This window comes from Onychomys torridus, chromosome 23 (genome assembly GCF_903995425.1).
Source record: "Onychomys torridus chromosome 23, mOncTor1.1, whole genome shotgun sequence".
In the NCBI taxonomy this organism is placed as follows: Eukaryota; Metazoa; Chordata; class Mammalia; order Rodentia; family Cricetidae; genus Onychomys; species Onychomys torridus.
Window position 1 is genome coordinate 44,076,411 of NC_050465.1, and position 25,175 is coordinate 44,101,585.

Consider the following 25,175-nt stretch of genomic DNA (forward strand, 5'->3'; position numbering starts at 1 on the left):
GGAGAGCCTAGCCCACTACAGGTGATGTCACTCCGAGCAGGTGGTCTTGGGTTGTATAAGAAATGAGGACTGAGCAAGCCATGAGGAGAAAGCAAGTGAGCAGCATTCCTCCATGGCTTCTCTGTTAGCTTCCGCCTCCACATTCATGTCTTGACTTCCTGTCTGGACTTTCCTCAGTGACTGCCTGCGACATGGCTAAGGGATCCAAATAAACCCTTTCCTCTCCAAGCTCCTTTGATCATGGTGTTTCCATAGCAACAGAAAGCTAACTGGGACACAAATATGAACTCCAACAGGATGGAATGCGTGGCTCTTGCCAGCACAAGAAGAATGAGTGGGTATTCAGCAGAAGGGGGGCAGGGGGGGCGGGAAACAGTAGAAAACCAAGGACTTACCTACTTCAAATTCCCCGAAGCTTGCACCTCAAGTCTATCCCTTTCCCAAACCTGATCACTTGGATCTAGTATATCAATGCATATTCTTTTCTCGGCTCTTCAGAATTGAGGGGTTACTGCCAAGAGCTTTGGCTAATGCCTAAAAATGAACTACTGTCAAATAACCAAAAGGAAGAACTTACCTGTGTCCATACATGAGGCTTTCAAATGTTTCCTTTGACACGTAGTGATACTCACGTCCATCCATTTCATAACTCTTTGGGGAACGGGTGGTATCTACAAAAGAAGAGAATGAAAATTTCAGAATCTTCTAAATACTTTGACTTGTTACCAAATGTACACTTGGATAGAGATTCCCAAGTAAAACAAATAAATGAAGGCATAAACAGATAGACAAGATGCTGGAGCCAACGTGATAAGAATTGGTGATAAAGTGAGAGTTCCCATGTCAAGTTCCAACAATTACAAACATTTATTTATTGCTCATAGTGTGGGAAAGACTGTATCATACATATCAGACAAGGGACCACCTGTTGTTACTTCAAAACAGGCAATGCTGAACTAAATGTGAGGCCTAAAATGCGAACATGCTCCCTCATGGAAATATCAACAGCATCTTTTGTTTAGATAATACACTTCTGATGATCTCATTTTATTTCTCACACTGCTCTCCAGGTAGGTTGTTATTTTACTGATAGTAACTGCAACTTTTGGAGAGTGAGCACTTTGCTCACATTCATAAGACTAATGCTTCCTCCCAGGCTTCTTATTACACCAGATTGTCTCAGATTTGAAAGAGAGAAAACCCACGGCATTCTGCAGTCTTAGTAATTCATTAATACCGAAGAAAGGTTTTGGAGATAAAGGAAGGGGGAAATTGGCCAAATCTGGGTTCAATTTGATTCTCTGATGTGGCCTCTTTAATTTAAACTCTTCAGTTTTATCTTTCAATGGCATCTGGTACAGAATACATAAGAATACACAAGTTCCCCCAAATACGGAAGAGGGATTTATTTATTTATTGTCTATTTATTCAACTACACATTACTATGTGCCTATTACATACTGGCATTAGTTTGGGTTCTAGAACTCAAGAACAATACACCATTCTAGTTCTGTATCCTACATGCTGTAATGCTTATTGTTCCATATTCTCTGTTACAACAAATTCCCCTTGAGAATTTAAAAAAAAAAAAAATCTGTTCTTGCATTCGACAAAGTTTAAGGATAAACTAAAACAATAAAAATGACACATAAGGAGCTTGAACTAGGCCTCAGGGGTCACCCTCCAAGGGGCTCTGGAAGGAGGTATCACCTTGGGGTCATCTTTGCTTTTTCTTTGTTTAACTCCTCTTTGTAGCCTTCAAGTTCTATACCTATTCCTCCTGCAGTTTCCTACTGAGGACAAGCAGAACCAGCAAGAGTTAAAGCTCCCAAGAGGTAGTGAACTGTGGTAACGTTCCAGGATGACTCCTCTGTTGTTCCTGTTGGCTTGCCATTTCCTACGGTAGACTCAAGTCTGGACAAGGTGTCCAATTTTCAAACTGTTCAGTTGATTTTAAAAAAAAGAAAGAAAGAACAGAATACAAGCAATTTTGTTCTGCTTTTAATGATGGCTACCTGTGCACTTAAGTGTCTGCATTCTGTGAGTATTTTACTTTTTTTTTTTGAGCTGAGGATTGAACCCAGGGCCTTGCGCTTGCTAGGCGAGCACTCTACCACTGAGCTAAATCCCCAACTGAGTATTTTACTTTTAACTAGACTATTGAAAGTGGTGATACCATTCAAATTTCTCTGTGCGATTAATGTTCACTCTTGTATGTGTAAGCCATACTTGAGAAGCATGGCCTATCAGAAGGGATCGCAGGCAAAAGGCTGGTCTTCCTTCCTTGAGACAAGACCCTTCCACTTTCCTCCCCGAGAAAATCTAACAACTCCCATGACTCCCTTTAGTTCATTTCTACCTTTCCTCCATCAGTTTTTCTCTCTAAGGCGAGAGAAACAAGCAGGAAGGAAGGTGTTCCGACTTGGCTGATCCCAAGGCCCCCAGTTATTCCTTTGACAGACATTTAAACCCGGCTCTTTCTCACTAAACGACTGTTAGATTGTGCTGTAGAGCCTGCCGAGCAGCCAACAACAGCTGGCCATTTCAAACCCAGTCTCTACACAAGACAGGCCTTTGTCATCCCTGCCTTACCTCAGGAATCTGGAGGTCGACTTCTGGCTTCTTCTACTGAAACTTTCTCTTGAACAGTGCTGTGATAATCCCAGGCTGACTTTTCCCCACATTATCTACCCAGCTATGACCCTTGCAAAGAATCTCAAGACTTTTACTGTGACAAACTCTCCAAGGGCAGCCTTTCCAAACTCCAGCCATCGTCGGCCACATCCAGGATTTCAGGTCTACTTCTGACAGCACCCTTGCGCATCCCCAGCATGCAGGGAACACAGAAGTTCTGTCGTCTCCCAGGCTCCTCTGTCTTCCTTGAAGCACCACAGTCTGCCTTGGAAGCCATCCTCCAGAGCGGCTCTTTCTGATAAAAGGTTCCATGAAGACCCTTACTAACCCCTCCCCCGGAGCCTTTCATACGCTGATGTGTGCGAGGCACTTGACAGGTTTTTCACATTCTTTTTTAAAAGACTTTCATCAGGGTGCCTCCAACAACCTCAGCCTCCTTTGTCCTATGGTCTACAGGTCATTGTGAACCTTCCATCTGCCTGAAATGAGGGATCTTAAGCCAGAGCTTCTCTAGTTTACAGCAAAGGAAGGTCTCTGGTGTGGGTTTTAAAAATGACTTACTATTTTAAGCCCTAGTAGAAATACACAATAATGGGGCTTGAGAGGTGGCTCAGCGGTTAAGTACACTGACTACCCTTCCAGAGGTCCTGAGTTCAATTCCCAGCACTTACATGGTGGCTTACAGCTGTTTGTCACTCTAGTTTTAGGGGATCTGACACCCTCACACAGACATACATGCAAGGCACATGAAATAAAAATAAATAAATCATTTAAAAATACACAATAACATATTAGAATTGCAGTTTTCCAATGTCTTAAAGCTTAAGCACACATACAGCTCTCCAAAGGCAATGGAGGAAAGGCTGGGAGACTAGTTCTTAGAAGTTAGGGTGCTGGCAGACTGGGGGCCATGAGTAAAAGGAAATAAGCAAAATACGATCTGAAAAAGCCATGAGTATATAATAATAGTGCTTAGAAATGTATATAAAATAATATGGAAATATTAAAAATATTAAAATATTTAGATAAAAATAAACAACATGAAGGCCAAGCATAAAGGCAGAAAGATAATAAATATTAAATGAATGTTGACCATAATAAATATTAAATGAATGTTGACCATTATTACAAATTATATATATATATATATATATTGGGTTTTTTGAGACAGGGTTTCTCTGTGTAGCTTTGGAGCCTTTCCTGGATCTCGCTCAGTAGACCAGGCTGGCCTCGAACTCACAGAGATCCACCTGCCTCTGCCTCCTAAGTGCTGGGACTAAAGGCATGCGCCACCACCTCCCAGCCTTACAAATAATATTTTTTATTCTGAATAGTCATACACACACACATACACACACACACACACACACACACACACACACACACACACATATGGGGATGGCTCAGTGGGTAGAGATGCTTGCCACCAAGCCTGACCAGGTTGGATTCTCAAAAGTCATCTTGGCAGAAGGAAAGAGCTGACTCCTACTTAAAAAGGGAAAGAAAATTTTCCTCTTTTGAAAGCCCAGCCTTGGACACGACACGCTAGTAAACCCACATAGTTATTAAAACAAACATAGGTGAACCATGTGAGGACCGGTGATATGGCATTGGAAAGTGACATCAGTATATCCAGAGACAAAGTTTTACCAAAACACAAGCCCCCAGGAAAGAAAACTCAACATACGTGGGACGGCGCTTTGAAAACAGCTGGGATTCAGCCCAATGAGGTGTCTTCTCAGTTCGTTGACGCCAACGCCAGAAGGTCCTGAACACAGACAGTCACAGCAGATAATTAGAGGGGGAGACACAGGGTCGGGTTCTACAACCATCCCTCAGTCACTCTGGTGCAGGACCTTGAGAGCCAATGCTGTTCAGGCAAAGTCTGTCGTAACCCTTCTTACGAGTTGGAACAAACCAGAAAACTCCTGAGAATTTTCCTAGTGACCCGTGAAGTAATCTACCACTCTGACATTCAGAGATGGGGTGTGAAATCACAGGGATCTGTCACCCCAAAAAGTCCACTACCGTTGCTGTTCTGTTCTGAGACCTCACTGGGCTTCTGTTGGATAATCTGAGGCATGGCCTTTCTTTAAATAAAGTCACAATCAGAATACAGCGCTGTCTCCCACGGATGCTGTAGCGTTTCTAACAGGTGCTTGAGTGTTCTCCTGGAGGTGGGACTGACTGCTGGGACCGAGAACCGCAGTTACACAGAGCCCACACTTGGAGTAATGCCCTGATGCTCTACCTGCAAATACCAAGGGTCTTATAACTTCATTTCACAGTCTGTACCACAAGTGATGTAGCTGGGGTGGCTGCCAGGCCTGTTTTGCTCACAACTCAACAAGCCACAATGGCAGGGACTTATCATTTTCTACTGCTTCAGGGAGCCCACTTTGCAGAGGTCTTGGTCACAAAACCAGATCACCCAAGCACTTTCCTATCAAAACTACATCCAGAAGATTTAGATACTTTTTGTTTTTTGAGACAGGGTTTCTCCGTGTAGCTTTGGTGCCTGTCCTGGATCTCACTCTGTGGACCAGGCTGGCCTCAAACTCACAGTGATTCTCCTGTTTCTGCCTCCCAAGTGCTGGGATTAAAGTCTTGTGCCACCACTGCCCAGTTTAGACACTTTCTAAAAAAAAAAAAAAAAATTGGCTCAACACTTCTTGGAGAGTGGAATTGAAGGGTGTTTTTCTGATATGGAGTAGCGATGCCGTCTGGGGTAGACCACCCATGCTTCTAGACTGAATTCTAAACAGATAAAAAAGTACAGATCAGGTAGAGCCTCATCATATGAAAGCTTGTTAATACTCGGGTTCTTACACATCATGGCCTACCATGTTCAACTGTAGGTCAAAGAGGAGGAGGCAGAGAAGGCAAAGAAAGCTTGCCTTTGAAAGCTTTCTTAAACACACAAACAGAGCCGGGTGGTGGTGGTGCACGCCTGTAATCCCAGCACTCGGGAGGCAGAACTCGGGAGGCAGAGGGAGGTGGATCTCTATGAGTTCGAGGCCAGCCTGGTCTACAGAGCTAGTCCAGGACAGGCTCCAGAGAAACCCTGTCTCAAACACACACACACACACACACACACACACACACACACACACACACACGCTCTTGAGAAACCCTGTCTCAAACACAGACACACACACACACACACACACACACACACGCACGCACGCACGCGCACACACGCATGCATGCACGCACACACACGCACACACACGCACACGCTCTTCAAACAGATCTACACGGAGCACGCTACTGCTACTGCCAACACAAAACATTCACTCTCCAAGGACAACTTCCCGGGGCTGAGTAGAGCGCCTGAGGGCCGTACCCACGAGCACGATGAGGCGGTGCTTGTCTGCCGGCTGCCGCTGGTACCTCACCACCTCCTCGTAAGGGGCACCCGCTGCACCGTAGCAGCTGCAGGAGCAACCCATGTTGGCGTGCAGCCGGCTGAAATGCGACTTCCTGCGGCAGAGGCGCATGCTGCGGCGGAAACCGGCTGAGGCGGGAGGCAAGGCACAAAACGTCAGAGGCAGGACAGGACGGTCACCGGCCTTAAGAAGCAGATGGTGAGCCGGTGCAGCGGTGCACGTCTGTAATCCCAGCACTCGGGAGGCAGAGGCAGGCGGATCTCTGTGAGTTTGAGGTCAGCCTGGGCTACAGAGTGAGATCCAGGATGGCCACATAATGAGACCTTGTCTCAAAAAACAACAAACAAACAAAAAAAGCTAAACAAAATAGAAGAAGCAGATAGTGATGTTCCACGAGGTATCTATAAGTGGCATCTAGCATCCACTGTTAGGTGCATAGGGCTACAGTGATCAACTAATCCAGTGATCAACTATGTAAACTGTATGAGGAGAGATAGCAGTTAGGAGCTTCCCACAGTAGCTCTGAGGCCAGGGTGGAAACACTAGGTAGTCTTCCCATTCCCATTTTTCAGCTGGATACACTAAGATGCAGACAGCTTAGGTGGTTATTAGGATGGTAGTATAGTCTGCAGAGTTAGGTTTTCTGTACCTTGATAGTAGGTTTCTCCAACGACGCAATAAACCAGATCGGGTGGAATTGGAAAAGCAAACGAACAGGTTTATTCTGAGCAAAGCAACTCCCAGGTGAGTTCTCCAGCTCCCAGAGATGGAGGCAGGGAAGTCACATGCCCGAACCAAAGCAGGGAGCTTAAATAACCTCTAGGCCAGGGGTGATGACGTGTCCTCCATAAACTGGGCTTGTGCCCAAGTATGGGACACCTCAGGCAGGGACTTGGGCAGCTGGTGACCTCAGGGTTGGAACTGCCCACAGTCACCAAGAATACGTAACTGAGCTTTTTGGCAGCTATTATCCGTTAGAGATTCTCTGAGAGGGCGGGGCTTGGAGAGAGAGAAAAACGGGGCCCTCCAGGTCAAGCAGGAGCGAGCTAGAGATTGCAGCCGAACAAGGCCCCCTAACCATTATTCCTGGCTGAATTCTTAGAGTCCTTTTCCTGCCACAGAATCAAGCACCGTTTTGGTATTTCCACAGCTGTTTGCTGGTCCTCTCTGAAGGTAGAGCCAGAAACAACTGTGTGTGCATTTGTAGATATACAAACACATTTATATTTTGTATTGATCTCTATTGAAAACCATGGGCCTCCACCAGCCCCTACAATAGAAATGCTACACTACAGTTCTCACTGTGGACGTTCTTCTCATTTGGAGCTCCCTTCTCAGCCCTGGCTCTAACTGTCCTCAACACACTCACTTCTATCAACAACAGCCTGGGGGTCACCTCAGCGGAGGTTGTGGGGTATCAGAGCCTGTAGATGGCAGCTGCTGCCTCTGTCTCCTCTGGCACTGAGCACTGTGCCAGGGATTCCCTCCTCTGGCACTGAGCACTGTGCCAGGGATTCCCTCCTCCTGGTCCTGCTCGGGCTCCTTATTCACAACCTTGGTGCAGCCGCTTACTCTGCTCAGCCTCTCTTCATGGCATTGAGATCGATAATTCCGGAAGCAAGGCGCAAAGGCAGGTGCTTATGTCTTAATCTCCCACGATCCCAAAGTGCGCCCAGGCTTGGGGCCAGCCTTCTAGATTTCAGACTCTGAGCCTCTCCCCTGCCTGGTGAAAAGGGGGGTCCTGGGTGGTTTTAATCGGGGAGGCCTGCTCCTTTAGAGAGCTCTGCTCAGGTGGACAGATTCTAGAAATGTGGTCATAAAAGTTGGCCATGAAACTGTCTCTTTAGAGTAAGACAGGTAGACAATAGAACAGTCTGGGGCGGGGGGATGAGCAGATGTATGTCTGACAAATAATTAGAAAGATATCCAGTGAAATGAGATGAATAACAATGAGTAATCAATAGAACCGATTATGGATGAGGAAAATCAGACAGAGGGATGTCAGAACAAGAAACAGCTTGGACAGATTCCTCAGTCTTTCAGCAGCTTTCAGCAAAGACGTCTGGATAGTGAGAACAGGACTTATAAAGCAACAGACGCACACATCTTACCAGCCGTCACCTACCGATAAAGAACTTCTGGCCGTTCCCAACAAACTCCTCTTTAGCTGGAACACAGAGATTGGGGAACACGTGAGGACCAGACAGTAATACAACCAGCAGATGCATGGCCTCGTCTTCTGGGTCCAGGTGACGCTCTCTGGGGGTGGCATCACCCTTGGGCAGCGTTCTAGAATGTTCCCTGCCCTTTCCCCACCCACCGCTCTTATGCACTCTCTTTAGCACTGCATTTTAGGATTTGGCTAGAATGGCTGAGACTAGACAACTAGTTTAGACCTGATTAAAGTTGTGAGAAAGAAGCTGGACACGGTAGACACCGATAATCCCAACGCTCACGAGGCTAGAACAGGAGGACCACAGTGCTGTGTCAAGCTTGAGCTTTATATTGAGAACTTATCTTAAAAAACAAAAAACAAAACCAGAACCAAGACACTGAGTTATAGTAAATATGTATAAATACTGGTTATACATTTTCAAACGCATCCTACAAAATCTGATGTTACAGAAATAAGAAACAAGCTGACTTTAGCTTTTACCTGAAGACAGTGGTCTTGCGGGCCCTTTAGTAACATTGTTGTGGTGGTTTCGATGAAAATGACTAGTATAGGCTTATAGGGGGTGGCACTACTGGGAGGTGTGGCCTTATTGGAGGAGGTGTGTCACTGGGCGTGGGTTTTGAGGCTTCAGATGCTTGAGTTAGGCTTAGTATCTCTTCCTGCTGCTGCTGATCCAGATGTAAGACTCTCAGCTACCTCTCCAGCACCATGTCTGCCTGCACACCACCATGTTTCCCTCCATGATGATAATGGACTGAACCTCTGAACTGTAAGCCAGCCCCAATGAAGTGTTTTCCTTTATAGGAGTTGCCATGGTTGTGATGTCTCTTCACAGCAATAGAAACCCTGACTAAGACAGCTGTGACAGGCAGTTTAAAGTGTCAATATGAGACATAGAGTCACTTGGGAAGAACAACTCAGTAGGGAACTGTCAAGATCATCCAGGCCTGTGGGCACATCTGTGGGGGGCTATCTTTGCTGCATTAACTGAGGTGAGGAAACGCACCCATTTGGGGCAACGGTCCTCCCTGATTTGGGTCTCAGACTACATAAGGATGGAGAACGTGGTCTGAGCACATGCATGTATTTTCTCTCTGCCCTTGACGGTGGCTGTGCCTAGCCGCTTGAAGTTCCTGCCTCAACTTCCCCACAGTGACACACTGCAATGTAGAATTGTAAGCTAAACTGCTCCTTTCTCCCTGAAGCTGCTTCTGTCAAAATATTTTCTCGCAGAAATAGGGACTGCAGCTAGGGCAGAGGTGTTACTGGGTTTCCATTTCCTCCTGTAAAAAGTGGTTTGTTCATTTCCTAAAAAGCAGCACTTGCCCTGTGGTGGCCAGGAACCCCGAGACAAAGGAGGGAAGATACCCCCACAGCCTCCAGGGCTGGTTCAGGCTCCTGTTTCTGCTTCTCCTTGGAACTCATACATTTGGCTACAAACTCTAGGAAATCTTATAAAAATCAGTTTCAAGTTATTTTTATTGAAACCCCTTACAATTTAAACAGATCTGTTTTGATTACTGATATAATGAGCAACAAGCATTTGTTCACAGGATGAACTCACCTACACAACCTTCCTTCTTTAACCTTCTTTTTAAGAATTGTTTTGTTATGACAAGGCCTCAGGTAGTCTAGGCTGGCATCAAATTTGCTTCGTAGCTGAGGGTGACCTTGAACTCATGATCCTCCTGCCGCCGCCACCCAACTGCTGAAATTATAGGCATATGCTACTGTCCCTGGCCTTAAGAATGTATTTGAAAATAGAAAGAAATCACCAGGGGCTGGAGAAATGGCTTCCGTGGGGGAGAGAGTCCTCTGCTCTTCCAGAGGACTTGTGTTCCCAGCACCAATGTGGGTGGCTCACAACCACCTGTAACTCCAGCTCCAAGGAATTTTATGCCCTCTTCCGGCCTCCACAAGCACCCATGTATATATGGCATACACTCACACAAGCACATACACATAAATAAAAATTAAGACAAATCTGAAAAAAAAGAAAATAACGCTATCAATCCCATCTCCCAGTGACTTGTCATTTTTCTACGTTATGTAGACACGTTCACAAGGAAACCTCACTAACATGTGGATTCATAAAGCTTCATCGCCTTCATCACTCATTTAAAATGTTTTTTTATGAAACCGACTAGTTATTGATCTGACCTTTAAAAAAGTCATCTCTTCTTGAAAGTTATGCTGCCACCTTGTGACAGCGAGAGACCTCCAGCGTAGCACTACATGGTACACTCAGGAGATAAAAATGAATACTTGCCGGGCGGTGGTGGCACACGCCTGTAATCCCAGCACTCAGGAGGCAGAGGCAGGTGGATCTCTGTGAGTTTGAGGCCAGCCTGGTCTACAGAGCAAGATCCAGGAAAGGCTCCAAAGCAACAGAAAAAACCCTGTCTCGAAAAACAAAAACAAAAAAACAAAAAACAAAAAACAAACAAACAAAAAAAGAATACTTACCTTCTGCAAGCTCCTCTGGATAGTAGAGCAAGAGCAAGTACAGAAAGAAACGTGAAAAATGAATCTTGCAAAGATCGAATTAACCATTAAATAAATGTGAACGACGCAGCAAGAAAGACATGTCACCATTAGCAAAAACTCTAACTCAGCAAGGCAGATGAAAGCCACACAGTTGGGATTTAGAAACTTATATGATCTAACTCTGCCTTTGGGGGACATGAATTTGTCCTGCAAGTTGTGTATCAAGACTGTCCCTGAAGGTGGTGTTTATTCATGAAGACTACTGATTGGCACAAAACTGTACTTAAAAGAAACTAGAGGAAGGCAATGGCTTTGAGCCTTCTCTCTCTTCTCCCACAGCCATATTGCCACGTTCCTGGGAGGGGTGTTAGGCAGATGGGCAGGCTCTATACCAGCCTGACACCATTATCCCTCCACCCTGGCTGGCCAAACACACACACACACACACACACACACACACACACACTTTCTTCTCCAGCTGGTCCTGTGAAGACTGAGGTGGGGGTGAGGGTGCTGTATTTTTGCTTGTTGTTATCTAGACATATTTAAGACATATTCAAGTGGCTGGATTTTCTTCTGCCATTGTTACATGATTTTTCTAGTTAAATAGGCTGTATCACTGCCTCCTGGAGAGTTTAAAGAAGGTCACATTATAGTTCACTCAGAGGCAGAGGCAGAAACCGCAGAGCCGTAACTAGTCACTCACTAAGTTGTCTAAGCAACAGTAGCATCACGAATGACTACCAAGGGTTATCTACTTAGAATAGTAGTGCCAGCTGGGCACTAACGACTCCTTCATTGAGCTCTTAAGAGAGCCAAAGTGAAAAAGCATTCTGGAGAGCTCTGGGTTAGCTGCATGCTTTCCTTGGAAGTGCTGGTCTTAGGGAGGCAGCAGCTGGCCAACCTGTGAATGATTTCATAACCGCAGCATCAGCCAAAGCCCATGTGGCGCTCACTGTACCCTCGGCTCTGTTCTGAACACCCTACTTATGGAGAGTGTTGCTCATTTTAGAGATGTGGAGCCTGAAGGGCCACAGAGGTGGAGGGCCACAGAGCCCATGGTCAAACGTGGACCATGTGGCTCTGGTTTACAGTGTGCCCACTCCAAGCCTCTCCTTTCACGGACCCTGGGACTGTCTCTGGGTCTCGGGTACAGCTTTGGAGGGCAGAGCATTTTCCAGGAAACTTGATGAGATGACCAGAACCAAGAAGGATGAGTATAATCTAAAATATTCCTATGAAGCCAACCATAAACTCTGAGCCAAGTACAGAAAATTAAATTATCCATACTGGGCCAACCATCTCATGGAAAACAGGCATTTAGAAAAGAAAAAAAAAAAATCATAGGTAGTAAATAAATAAGTTAAGCGGTTCCCAACTTCATCTGTCTTCATGAGTCTTTAGTGATGAATACTATAGTGACCTCTCTATATTTAAAAAAAAGATTTACTTATGTATATGAATGCTTGCCTGCATGTATGCATGTGTACCATGTACATGGCTATAGCATGTGAAAGCCAGAAGAGGGCACCAGATCTCCTGGAGCTGGAGTTACAGATGGTTGTGAGTCACCATATGGGTGATGGGGATTGAACCCAGTTCCTCTTTACCACTCGGCCATCTTTCTGGCTCCAGATCTCTCTATGTGTAGGAAATGAATTCATAGGAGAAATAATCTATCACATATCTAATTATAAAAGACTGATACAATGTCCTGACTCTATTGTCAAGGAAATTTTTAAACAAAGCCATTCATATTTGAAAAGTATATATATCAAAATAAGTTCCTCGGCATAATTTCTCCAGTGGATTGAAGAAACTACTAGACACTGATATCTACTTCACATGATGAAGCACTGGTTTTAAAAGAAGTGAGAGGACCAGTGGAGATTCCTTATAGAAGAGCAGAACAAGGGTCAGGTGGACTTTGACATGGGCCAGTGGAGATTCTTATAGAGGAACACAGAGCAAGGGGCAGGTGGACTTTGACATGGGCCAGTGGAGATTCTTATAGAGGAACACAGAGCAAGGGTCAGGTGGACTTTGACATGGGCCAGTGGAGATTCTTATAGAGGAACACAGAGCAAGGGGCAGGTGGACTTTGACATGGAGCAGTGGAGATTCCTTATAGAGGAACACAGAGCAAGGGGCAGGTGGACCTTGACATGGAGCAGTGGAGATTCCTTATAGAAGAGCAGAGGAGCACAGAGTAAGGAGCAGGTGGACCTTGACATTCATGCGTCCTGCTGAGTGAGGATGGGCTAGTTTATGAACACATGGTAAAGGGGATCTGCCTCAGCTGAAGTAGAGACAATACACCAAAAACTGTAGAGGCCGAGGAGACAGGAAAATTAGGAACCCAGTTAATAGTGCACCCAGACAGGATGCCCATTCAAACACAGAAATCAATCACACTACAGGACCTATTCTGCTACGAATGAAGTCAACGGTATTTTGAAAAATAGATCATGGAAAGTGCCTTAATTATTACAAGTAATCTATTAACAAAAAAGAAGGTTTATTCTTCATAAACATTGGACTTCCCATCTTCTTTGTTGTCCATGTGTGGAAAATTAAGGTTTCAGTAGCTACAAGGCAATGTCTTGATTCTGAGACACCAGAATGACTGCCTTCTTTGTGTGAGCGTGAGTGTGTGAGCATGAGTGTGAGTGTGTGTGAGCATGGGTGTGAGTGTGTGAGCATGAGTGTGTGTGTGTGAGCATGAGTGTGTGTGTGTGAGCATGAGTGTGAGTGTGTGAGCATGAGTGTGTGTGAGCATGAGTGTGTGTGTGAGCATGAGTGTGTGAGCATGAGTGTGAGTGTGTGAGCATGAGTGTGTGAGCATGTGTGTGTGTGTGTGTGAGCATGAGTGTGAGTATGTGAGCATGAGTGTGTGTGTGTGTGCAGGCACACATTCTTGAGAGGGAGCATGTGTGCCACAGCCACGTGGGGAAGTGTGAGTACAAGCTGAGGTGTGTGTCCTCACCTTCCACCCTGTCTAGAGCCATCTCTTGGTTGCCCGGCACTGTCTGTGCCAGGCTAGCTCGCCTGCAAGCTTCGGGGGAGTCTCTCGCCGCTGCCTCACATTTCAACACAGGAGCACTCTGATTACAGACGCACACCACTGTGCCTGGCTTTACACGAGCTATAGGGATCCAAACTTAGGTCCTCACACTTACACAGCAAGGTCTTTATCCATGGAGCCATCTCCCCTGCCTTCTATTCATATGGACTATAAACGTTTACATCGCTATCATGTATTAAAGAGATACTTATTTGTAACTGCAATTACTGTTGCCCAGGAGGAACACACGTGGGTCTAGAGACAAGCCTTTACAGTGCAGGATGGTTGATACACGGCAGGACACTGGCATTCCTAATCCGACCAGTCAGAGGATGCTACTACTCTCAATGTATGCAACAATCAAGAAGTGCCCCACGGAAATCCAGCTGCATCCTCATCTAGGACAGCCCTGGTCCTGTGAGAGGCAACTGGGTAGGTGAAAATTACAGTATTTCATAAATTAATATAGTTTAGTTCACTTCTGAAGTCTGAAACGTATTTGGAGATATGCATGGGTAATAAAAAGCTACTGTAGTGAGGCAAATGAACCTAGCCATCATCTCACATGGTTTTAGATCTTTATTCTTTTACTGTCTCATTTAAACAATCACTGTCTTGTATCTCTAAATACGTTTAAATTATACCCAAACATGGAGCATACATTTAAAAGTTAGCACTAAATATGCATTTTTTAACTTACCAGATTCAAAAGTTTCCTCATCTGTGGTTTTCAGTGGAGGTGAAAAGCAGAGTGGTCATTACATGACTGTCCTCAGCAAGTCTACACTTGAGCAGGGTAAGCCTGCTCCATGCTTCTGCCCATACACTACCTTTAAAGTGTCTTATTAGATCACGATCAAGTCAGTGTTAGCTGTATGGCATACATATGTCTTAAATGAGATAGATTGCATTTGATAGTTGGCCTATAATAACCAAGAGGGATGCAGCATTTAAATAAAGAAATAAAATAATGGGAGAGGAGAAAATAAATTTAAAAAGTGGGTCGCCATAGGCAGCTCCTCCAGACCGCTGGATGTGGTGCAGCGACTGCTCCAGGGGTCAGCAGGGTAGATGCGTACGTTCCCTGCAGAGTCAAGGGCATTGGAAGGGGAGTGATGAGATAAGCCAACCTCAGTCGTTAAAGCAACTTTTGCTATTCTCATAAACTTACGTATTTAGGACTGTAAGAGAGAGACGGGAGAGATGGAGAGAGAGCACTGTGAAAGGATGTGTGCTTCTGTGTTTGGGGGAAAGGCGTGGGGAAGGCAGGGAGAAGAACACACACCACTGTTTTTATCTGCAGAGTATGTTTGGAGGGATACTACGGGTGACTGAGGGCGGGCAAGACGGCTCAGCAGGTAAAAGAACTTGCTTGCACAAGCGTGGCAATCTGGGTTTGAACCCTGGAACCCAGTTAAGGCTGAAAGGAAAGAACTCATCCCAAAGTTGTTCTTTGGCCCTCTACACACACGGCCACTGCCAACACCACCACCAATACCAACACCACCACGGCCACCACCACCACATCATCATCATCATCATCATCATCATCATCATCATCATCATCATTTTAAAAAGGGAAATTGAACAGAGAAACACACAGAGAGGAACTTCTAACTTAATACGCTTTTGTGAATTTTGAACTATGTCAATATATTCATTAATAGAATATAATTTAAAATGTAGAAAGGAAATGAACTAGTACCTCAAGTTTAAAAAAGATTATGGATCCTGGTTGTTGTTTTTTGTTTGTTTGTTTGTTTGCTTGTTTGTTTGTTTTTAAAGTGCCCACATTAGTCTGCAATATAATAGTCTCAAAAATATATAAATAAGTCTTTCAAAAAAACATTTCTTTCATTTCTGAAAACTAGAATAGCCCATAATGTCAAGACAAAGTCACCTATTACAGCAGGGCATGGTGGCTCATACTTATAATCCGTGCACCCAGAAGGGCTGAGTGAGGATTGCTGAGCATTAGAAGCAGCCTAGACTGGGTAGTGAGTGCCAGGCCAGCCTGAGATACAGAGTGAGAGCTTGTCTCAAAAGAAAGAGCAAACAAGCCCACCTATCAGACCAATGCCTCTCCACCCAGTTTCCTCACAAAACTAGTGGCTCATGAGCCGGTCCTAGTACCCCTACTAAATTTGAGAAAAATCTCTTCAGATTTTACAAAAATCATTAAGTGCAGAAATAGAACCCATTACTATCTGCCCAGACTAGAATCATTAAATGTAATAACAAAAACTGTATTTTGCATTTTAAATCTTTGGTATCACGCTGTTTTCATCTACTCCACAAGGAGCATGGGCATCCCATCATCCTGCCACCTCACTGGCTATCTCTGTGTTCTGAGATCAACTCCAAGATGGAACCCTGGAGACACCCCCGGCTTTGCTTCTCCTTCCCAGTGTAGAGCCACAGTAAGGCACATGGATGAGCTCATTTTACATGTTTTCCAGAAGAAGGGACTGGTAACCCCCCTGACACCTCTGCATCTGGTCATCTAGAGCTGACATGCTTCCCGTTTCTTCCGGTGGTGACTCAATCAGGGGAAATGTTACCTGCTTCCACACACTTCTCATCAATCTTCATGTTATCCTCTACAAAAGAGCAGAGATCGGGGACTTAGAACTTAAGACAGGCCCACACTCAAACCAAAATCCTATTGAGGAGATGTCAATCAAATTCAGACCAGCTTTCAGTACTACCCTAGAACTATTGTTCACTGGGAGAGATAAAACTAATTCTACTGTATGGGGGGGGGGGGAAATGCATGTTGTAAAATACAGGACACAAAACGCTACAACTTAGGTAGTGTTGGCTAGTGCTCATGGTGCTGGAGGAAATGTGCCACCTGCTGGGAAAGGCATCAACAGCGCCACCTAGTGCGGATCCTGAATACTACAGTGCTGACCAGGCAGGCAAGTCGTCCCCCCCCCCCCCCCCCCCCCCCCCCCCCCACCCCGGCTGGTGCAACAGCAGTCCAGTTGTTTGGGGCCTAGCTAATTACTTTCTGATTGGATCTAAAGCCCGTTCCATGAGAAGAAATGCAAAACTGATATTGACAACCTGGACCATAGCTTGGATGTCATAGGCCCTAGGGCATAATTTACTACTGATATGTGGCCAAACTACCTCCTAAATACTTATGCTTGCACCCTAAGACTAGCGCTGTAGCCATCTTGGCCAGAGAAACTTCTTCTTGCGGTGGGAAAACACTTAATACAGAGTCTCACACTGGTCAAAAGGCAAAGGCTACTTCCTTCATTGCAGCTGAGAGGGAGAGAGAGACAGAGATAGAGAGACACAGAGACAGAGACACAGAGTGACAAGAGAGACAAAGAGCAACAAGAGATGGGAGAGAGAGAGAGAGAGAGAGAGAGAGAGAGAGAGAGAGAATGAGAATGAATTAGCATGCAGATGTCTGAACAAGAACAAATAGAAAGATAATCCCCAAAGGTCCCATTTAGCCCCCAACACAGAGCCTCCAGATGGAAGTGTGAATCTCCAGACCACCTGTTTTCAATTTTGTCAAGGATCAAGATGTCAGGAACCAAACATGAACCATGGAAAAGTACTAGCTAGGCCAGAGAACAAATTATAAGACCACTGCCCTTCCCCAGAGCAGTAACACCTGTTTACTAACTGGAGGCTCCCAAATATAAGAAGACATTCCACAGTCAGGTGCCATGACAACCAAACATAAAGAGCATTCCATGGTCAGGTAACCTAGCAACAGAATAAATGGCCCCTGACCAGTGACCTTAGCTGACATCTTGCAGTTGCATGATGTGCATGTCTCCCACATTCTGCACCCCTTCCACGTCCCTTCCCCTTCCCTCCTTCCTGCCCCCTCCCATGCTATATAAGCCTTGCGGAGGAAAATAAAATTTGCAGCTTGATCAGAATCCTGTCTTGCTGTCCTCTCTCGTGTCCCCTGTTCCTTTCATTCACTCCCACAGGTGGGTTGCCCCCATTGAAACCCCGCTGGCCGGGGCACAATTTCAGACAACCATTCTCTTCTTCTGAACCTCAGTTTTTCATACATAGTATGAGAATAATAGTAAATTCCTTACAATGTCACAAAATTTGTATAAAACAGTTTAAACAAAACCCTGCTGGACTTAACTCCCACTGAGCTCTTCTTGCCCTGTGCTCTGTGAGACTCTAGGGCTATAACAGGATGTACAAACATCACATCCCCCTCCTCGATCCTCAGATCAGGATAATTACCTGCCTTGCCTTCTGCTAACACACTACCAGATACGCAGGAAAAGCTTCACATAGCTGAGTGGAACAGAAATGAATTTTGAAGATTAGAGGAAATTCCTACAAGTATTTGGAGATAAGGGTGTTTTCCTGAACCCCATTTCTTACCTTCTTCCATAGGAAATGCTGGAGACAGGGAGAAAAAAGGAATAGTGGTTCATAGTCTTGCATTTTTCAGGTTAACTTACAATAAGAAAAGCAAAGCATCCCCATTGCAACTAGCACTCTGGGATTCGTGGAGACACCTGATGACTGTCCTTCAGAAATGAATACGTGTTTAGAATGGCTGGAAAAGGGGTCTACTCGCTTCTGGCAAAGGCACTCCATGCCTTCTCAACATGCCTTAGGGGGGGTCATCGTCTTCTCAAGTCTAAGTTAGGACAGAATATTGTAGGAACTCAATTCTAGGATGGAAGGAAGGGAGAGAGTAGGGGAGGAGAGGGAAGGAGGGCATGAAACAGGGATGACAATAAATGAACTATGGTAAACATCTTTTTACTAATCATGTGTGACCTAACACAGGACTAGAATGATCAAAAGCTTGGTTAATTAAATGGTCTGTTCCTTCACTAGCAGCCTGTCCATGACACGTGTTTCTACATGGTAAGATTTAAACAGAGGGAAAAAAGAAGAGCCTTTACCACAGCACCATGCACGGCAGCTGAGAAAACTGCTCTAGTCGTCTGGGGCCATGATGTGCCCCATCAGAAGCATTCCCTAAGAAACATGACCCTGGAAGCCAATGGCTCTGGTCTGGGCTTCCCGGCTCGGGACTGGGTGCCAGCACTAACAAGACCAGCTTTCCATATGGACTTCTGAAAATACCATAAATCACACTTAGGACACACAGGCAGATTGCATGTCAACCTCTGGTCATACTAGTTACCAGATACTGACTAAGAAACCAACAGCATCTCCATGATTCTTTGAATGAAACAGGAGAATGAACTAAAGGACACTTTCCATCTATACCGGCTAATTCTTTTCAAAATAAAATATCACTCGGACGATGATGGTGTGAAGTGCTTCTGAAGAGAAGGTAAGGGAAGAAAAGGCAGCATCGGAGCATTTGCTGAGGTGTGTAGTCACGTGTCTGTAACCGAAAGGTAAGTTAACACGGTTGCAGGGAGAAGGCACCGCACGGATGTTTCCTCTGTGAGCTGAGTCGGTGCACGCTTGTAATCCAACACTGGGGAGGTAGAGGCAGGAGGATCAGGAATTAAAGTCATCCTCAGCCATATAGTCAGTTCTGGCCAGCCTGGGCTACATTTTAAAAAAGGAAAAGAAAAAGAAAAAGAAAGAAAAAAGAAAAAACGTATTCGTGGGCATTATGACATTTTTTTTTTTCAATACAAAATCCAAGAAAAACAATCTTTGGCTTGAAAACTGGAAAATAATAAACAGGAATGTGGTGGTATGTATTCCCCAAAATATTGTGTACCCTAATAAACTTATTTGGGGTCAGAGACAGAGCAGCCACAATATTAAACATGAGGATAGGCAGTGGTAGCACATGCCTTTAATCCTAGCATTTCAGAGGCAGAGATCTACCTGGATCTCTGTGTGTTCAAGGATACAGCCAAGCATGTTGACTCACGCCTTTAATCCCAGAAAGTGAGCCTTTGATCTCAGGGAGTGATGGCAGAAAGCAGAAAGATATATAAGGCTAGAAATTAGAAGCATTTGGCTGGTTAAGTTTTTAGGCTTTGGAGCAACACAGTTCAGTTGAGATTCATTCTGAATGAGGACTCAGAAGCTTGCAGTCTGAGGAAATAAGACCAGCTGAGGAACTGGCCAGGTAAGGTAGCTGTGGCCTGTTCTGTCTCTCTGATCTTCTAGCATTCACCCCAATGACTGGCCTCGGGTTTGATTTTATTAATAAGTACCTTTAAGATTCCTGCTGCACAGGAAGGCATGCCATTTTGCAAATCTGTGATACTGGTGTTGCTGTTAGTGATCTACATGGAGTTTCCTCTGTGTGTTCTCTCTATGTCCCATCTCTTCCCAACCTGAACCCCTATAGGGCCTGCCAGAGGGTTGCTTCTGAGGGCCCCACTCAGCAGGCATTGACCACTCTGGTGAGCTCTGCTGTCCGTCAGCCTGCATTGACCACTCTCTCCCACTGCCGGCAGCTTCATTAAGAAGGCCTTAGGTAGTCTGCAGGCACTTATGGCCGAGCATCCCTTCCTGACCCCTCCCCTCCTGCTTGAAGAGCCCTGTATAATGACTACACTGAATTTCTTAAGTGATAACTCAGTCTTGTACTTAGTCACAAAGGCCCAGGACTAGGACTGGGGACATTACCTAGAGGGAGAGCGCTTGCTCAGTGCATCAAGTCCTAGGTCCAATCTACAGTAGGAAAAAGTAAAGAAGCGGGGGCTGGAGAGATGGCTCAGGAGTTAAGGGCACTGGCTGCTCTTCCAGGGGACCAGGGTTTGGTTCCCTGCACCCACATGGAGGCTCACAACTCTCTTTAACTCCAGTCCCAAGGATTCTGACGCCCTCTTCTGGCCTCCAGGGGCACTGCATGCATGTGGTACTCAGACATTCATGCAGACAAAACAACCCTCCAATACACACACACACACACACACACACACACACACACACACACACACACACTAAACATAAGAAAATAAATCACAATATTAAAAAGAAAAGACACAAAGGGAGATTGCACAGGTGCACAGCCTCAGGCGTGTGTCCAGGTATGACAACCACAGAGTTACAGGGGTCTTGGAGGACTTGAAGTTGGGGGACATGACTCAGTCTTCAACACAAAGCTGTGTCTGGCTTGTGTTGGTTGGTTTTGTCAACTCAACATAAACATATCCGGGAGGAGGAATTCCTATTGAGAGGACACCTCCATCAGATTGACAAGTCTGTTGGAATATTATGATGATTAATGGTTGATGTGGGAGGGCCCAGCTCACTGTGGGTGGTACCATCCCTAGGCTGGTGGTCCTGGATTGTAGAAGAAAGCACACTGAACAAGCCCAGTAAAGAGCCAACCAGTACACAGTGCTCCTCCTCTGCTTCAGTACCTGCCTCCAGGTTCCTGTCTGACTTCCTTCAGTGATAGACTATGATGTGGAAGTGTAAGCCAGATAAACCCTTTCCTCTCCAAAGTCGCTTTTGGTCATGGTGTTTATCACCACAATAAAAATGTTAAGACTCCTTTTCGTCAACTGAAAACTGAAGGAAGGAAAGCCTGTGGTAAGGTTTCTGATGGCTGCTGGTGGTGGGGATTATCTTGGGACAGTGAGAATATTTAAGCCCCTCTCTCAGGCAGAAGGCTAGCCTGAGACCGGGAGCAGCCCTCTTGGATGTGCACACACTCACATACTCACATTCGCATCGGGTGGGTTTGAGGCAGGTGTGAGGCTGGTACGGCTGAGACCACCAGAATTCCCGCTGCTTCCTGGGCAGAAAGAGAACAGAGAGAGAGTGGCTGACTTTGCAGTGCGGGTTCTCTCGGGAAGGGGCACTGAGCATGCATTTCAGAAGAGGCAGAAGGAGGTCAACCGGCTCCAGTACAGCATGGGCGACTCTGTTCCACTGAGCCTGAGGCAGAGGCTGTACTGGATTCCCACCAATATTTCCAGAACACCCTTCTTTTCCTTTAAGAGTCCACATTTGGAATGTCATCCCCATTCTTCCTGACTGCCTCCATGCTCTCAGCACTAGCTGTAATTCTGGATGGTTTTAAGCAGGCAAATTTTCCTTCTAACACTTGGGCCTCTTGAGGTCTTGATCTTTTTTTTTTGCCCCCCAAGACAGGGTTTATCTGCGTATCCCTGGCTGTTCTGGGTCTCGCTCTGTAGACCAGGCTGGCCTTGAACTCACAGAGGTCCACCTGCCTCTGCCTCCTGAGTGCTGGGATTAAAGGTGTGCACCACCACCACCACCATCACCACCACCACCACCAGGCCAGTCTTGATCTCTTATCCAGCAGCCTTGGGCTCACCCTTTCTCTGTCACTACCACCCACGGCCACTCCCCTGGGGCTGCGCAGTCCCAATGGCTGCAAACTCTCCAGGATTTCACTTCTCACCTTATTTCTGCCAACACCTCCACCATCACAATCTCAGTAATCTCACAATCTCTGCTGCTGCTATAATCCATTAATCTTACCTCATGACCCAATTAACTCCGAAAGGCCTTGCCTTTTAGTACTGTTGCTCTGGGGATTACATTTCACCACATAAACGAGGGATTGGGCCAACATATTCAGACCATAGACATTATAAAGTTTAATTTAGCCTCACAAGTGCTTTTCCATCCCGTCTAGCTGATGTAACTATCCTGGACCCTCAGTGTTTAAGAAGCTGAAAGTCTATCTGTAAATTGATGCTTTGGTTTATAAACTTTGGGTCTATGTTCTTCCACCTGCTTGTGTCTTTGTCACATATTCAGACACTTGCTGTCCCAAGCACTGCCTGATGGCCTAATTCTGACGCCAGGTCACCCACCTCTTCAGAAGGTGGTGAGAAGGGATTAGCCCAGCACAGATGGCAAGGTCTGAGATTTTCCGGGCCTGCCACCAGAGGGCATCATTCTGGTCCACAATCTGTAGAATGTCTCCTTTCAGGAAAGGCAATCCAGCATCCATGCAGGGGATGTCAGGATCCTCCTGGGGCCAGTAATCAATCATGGCGCGAACATAAACCTGACAGCAGGTGCAGAACAGTACTATCAGAGGAATGCTTGCCTGAGAACCATCCCAACTAAACCAGCGGCTCTCATCTTTGTCTACCTCACCATAAAAGAGAGTTGCTCTTCTAAACCAAATGGTGGAGGAAGAGGGATGCTGTTGGTGTCTTGGTCACAGGGCATGGAGAAATCAAGCTAGATGCTTCCTCCCTGCTAGCTAGCTAGCTGCTGGGGAGGAACTGTGATCAACAGCTTTACCTATCTATGGACCTGTATGTAGTCATAGCAACCAGCCAGACAAAGTGAGATCCTCGATGCAGCAGGGGCAAGTCTGTGATGGCCACAACCAACCCCATTCCAGCTGGATGCGGTGCTCACTCCGTAGAGGGCATCCACATTCAGGGCTGTAAGCACTGTCAAAAGTCTGCGGCTGAGGAGGTCCAAGGTCCTAGTGGGGAGTCACTGCTGACGTCCCGCTGAACAGGCATGATGTGGCTGTCCAGTTGCTTCCCCAATAACTGTGCTTAGACCTCATAGGTCAGTGCCGCTGTCCGCTCTGGTCAGAGAAGTTTCTTTTTGGAGCGGCTAGCAGTCACTGCAAAGACTCTTAAGTGGACAGAGTCCCGAGACTAGGTGCTTATTGAGTGAATAACCACAAGTGAGACATCTTTAGTACCTACTCCACAGCTCAGAGAGCGCTGTAGAAGGGGCAGAAATAATGTAGGGCCAGAGGAAGTGGGAGGAGTGGAGCCACTACAATCACCTACATGACTGGGCAGGTCAGCACCCTGTCAGAGGAATCATGGGGTCGCCTCCCCTCCCCCTTGGGGTTTATCAATAGTCAATGGTTGACGGGAAGATTGAGACATTTGCTTCAATGTTAACAACTCCACTAAATCTCATTCACACACACACACACACACACACACACACACACACACACTAAGGACACACAGATATGAAGGTAGAAATGGTGTTAGTTGGGAAGATAAAGAAGATTAATGAGAACAGAACATGAGTGAGTAATAAGACGGATTAAATACGATCAAAATGTATTTTATATATATATATAATGTGTATGAAATGTCATCGTGAAACCCGTTATTGTAGATGTTAACAGATGCTATAAATCATTTTAAAATGTGTTGTAGCATCCCTTAGCTCTGACACATTTTTGCTCAGTTTTGCACGTTTTTGACGCCACATCTTAACTTCAAGGTGTTGCACTCCATTGCTGTGTTCCTTTACCCATTCTCCATTTCAGGTCATCAGCACCGAGAAACACCCAGAACACTGAACCCTCGTCCCAAACAGTCTAGTGGATAGGACTGCTACACGGCACACCTAGGAACTGTCATGTGCGAGAGGCGGGAAGGCCGCAAGCTCTTACCATCTGCTGGCTGCTCACAGGTGGGGCAGACACTGGGACCACCTTGAACATGATCGTACCACAAGACAGAGTCTAGAAGACAGCAAAGAGGAAGGATGGCAAAGCGTGGACTCCGAGGTGCAGAGATAGAGGACTGCCTGAACGTGTCCAGGTCTAAGGACAACATTCACCACAGCGACCGTCACCACCCAGAAATGGGAACTGGGAGGCACTTGATCTCTGTGTCTGCCTCAGTGCGGGGCACCAGGGTCACTGGCTGCAGAAACATACACTGAGGTGATCTCTCCCCAGGACCCTCCACACTACTGGTGGACGCCTCACTCGGCAAGGTCTCTCTCCCACACACCCTGGGGAAAAGACAACATCGTTGGCATCCTTCCTCACTCAGTGAGCATTCCCTGAACACTCATTTCTAAGCCAGCTGCCCCAGCCTGATGGGAAGGATAAAGGGCTCCCCCACGTCTTCTGAGAGAACCAACAAGCTTCCAAACTAAAAATGGAAATAAGGAGCCCTTCAAAAGAACAGGAAAAAGAGACTCCCCTGGTTTGAATGAACTACAAGCCCGGTGACAGGCAGCAGATTAGTGAGACCTCATTTTTCCCCCTGGCAGCTTCCCAAGCATCCTCCCCAGCCCTCCACAGCCGGAGCCAGCCAGGAGGCTGAGGTAGAGAGGGGCTTGGTCTAAGATGGATATACTTCTAATGCCCTTGCAGAACCTTCCGTATCACACGGGAACTTGTGGTGGTAACTTACAAAATGTTTAGGTGCTCTGGCTGTATTTCTTATTATTCGTCTCCCAGACACCATTGTGAAAACCTAGTGAACCTAGGGAGTACCTGGGGGAGATGTGTACCTGGGGGGGGGGGGATGAGCATTTCCATGTTTCCATGGGGAATAAGTGCTGAACTGCTCACATGTGAGAATGAGAACTGGAGATGAAAGACTGATATGCTTAGGCACACAGGCTGGGCAGACACTCGACCCACCTTGAACCGCTTCGATTTCTAAAATTCCCAGCACCGGCCACCAAGGAACAGGAGCAGATACAAGCAAGCATTATCCCTGGCCACGTGATGCCTTCTGGTGACTTCTCTCCCCCCCCCCCCCCCAAA

At 46.0% G+C, this 25,175-nt stretch overlaps 1 protein-coding gene across 1 annotated transcript in view; it reads right to left on the reverse strand.

Annotated features, from left to right (window-relative positions):
- The window catches only part of Mpp4 (membrane palmitoylated protein 4), a 41,574-nt gene that overhangs the window by 3,826 nt on the left and 12,573 nt on the right, over nt 1–25,175 (reverse strand). The window contains exons 8-18 of the mRNA XM_036173678.1: nt 24,063–24,134; nt 22,492–22,688; nt 21,376–21,440; nt 18,128–18,145; nt 16,312–16,350; nt 14,451–14,471; nt 10,666–10,680; nt 8,149–8,190; nt 5,981–6,151; nt 4,322–4,402; nt 578–671 (exon numbers count right to left, since the gene is read on the reverse strand). Of these exons, the coding sequence (XP_036029571.1) occupies nt 578–671; nt 4,322–4,402; nt 5,981–6,151; nt 8,149–8,190; nt 10,666–10,680; nt 14,451–14,471; nt 16,312–16,350; nt 18,128–18,145; nt 21,376–21,440; nt 22,492–22,688; nt 24,063–24,134 (815 nt within the window). The remainder of the gene's footprint in view (nt 1–577; nt 672–4,321; nt 4,403–5,980; nt 6,152–8,148; nt 8,191–10,665; nt 10,681–14,450; nt 14,472–16,311; nt 16,351–18,127; nt 18,146–21,375; nt 21,441–22,491; nt 22,689–24,062; nt 24,135–25,175) is intronic.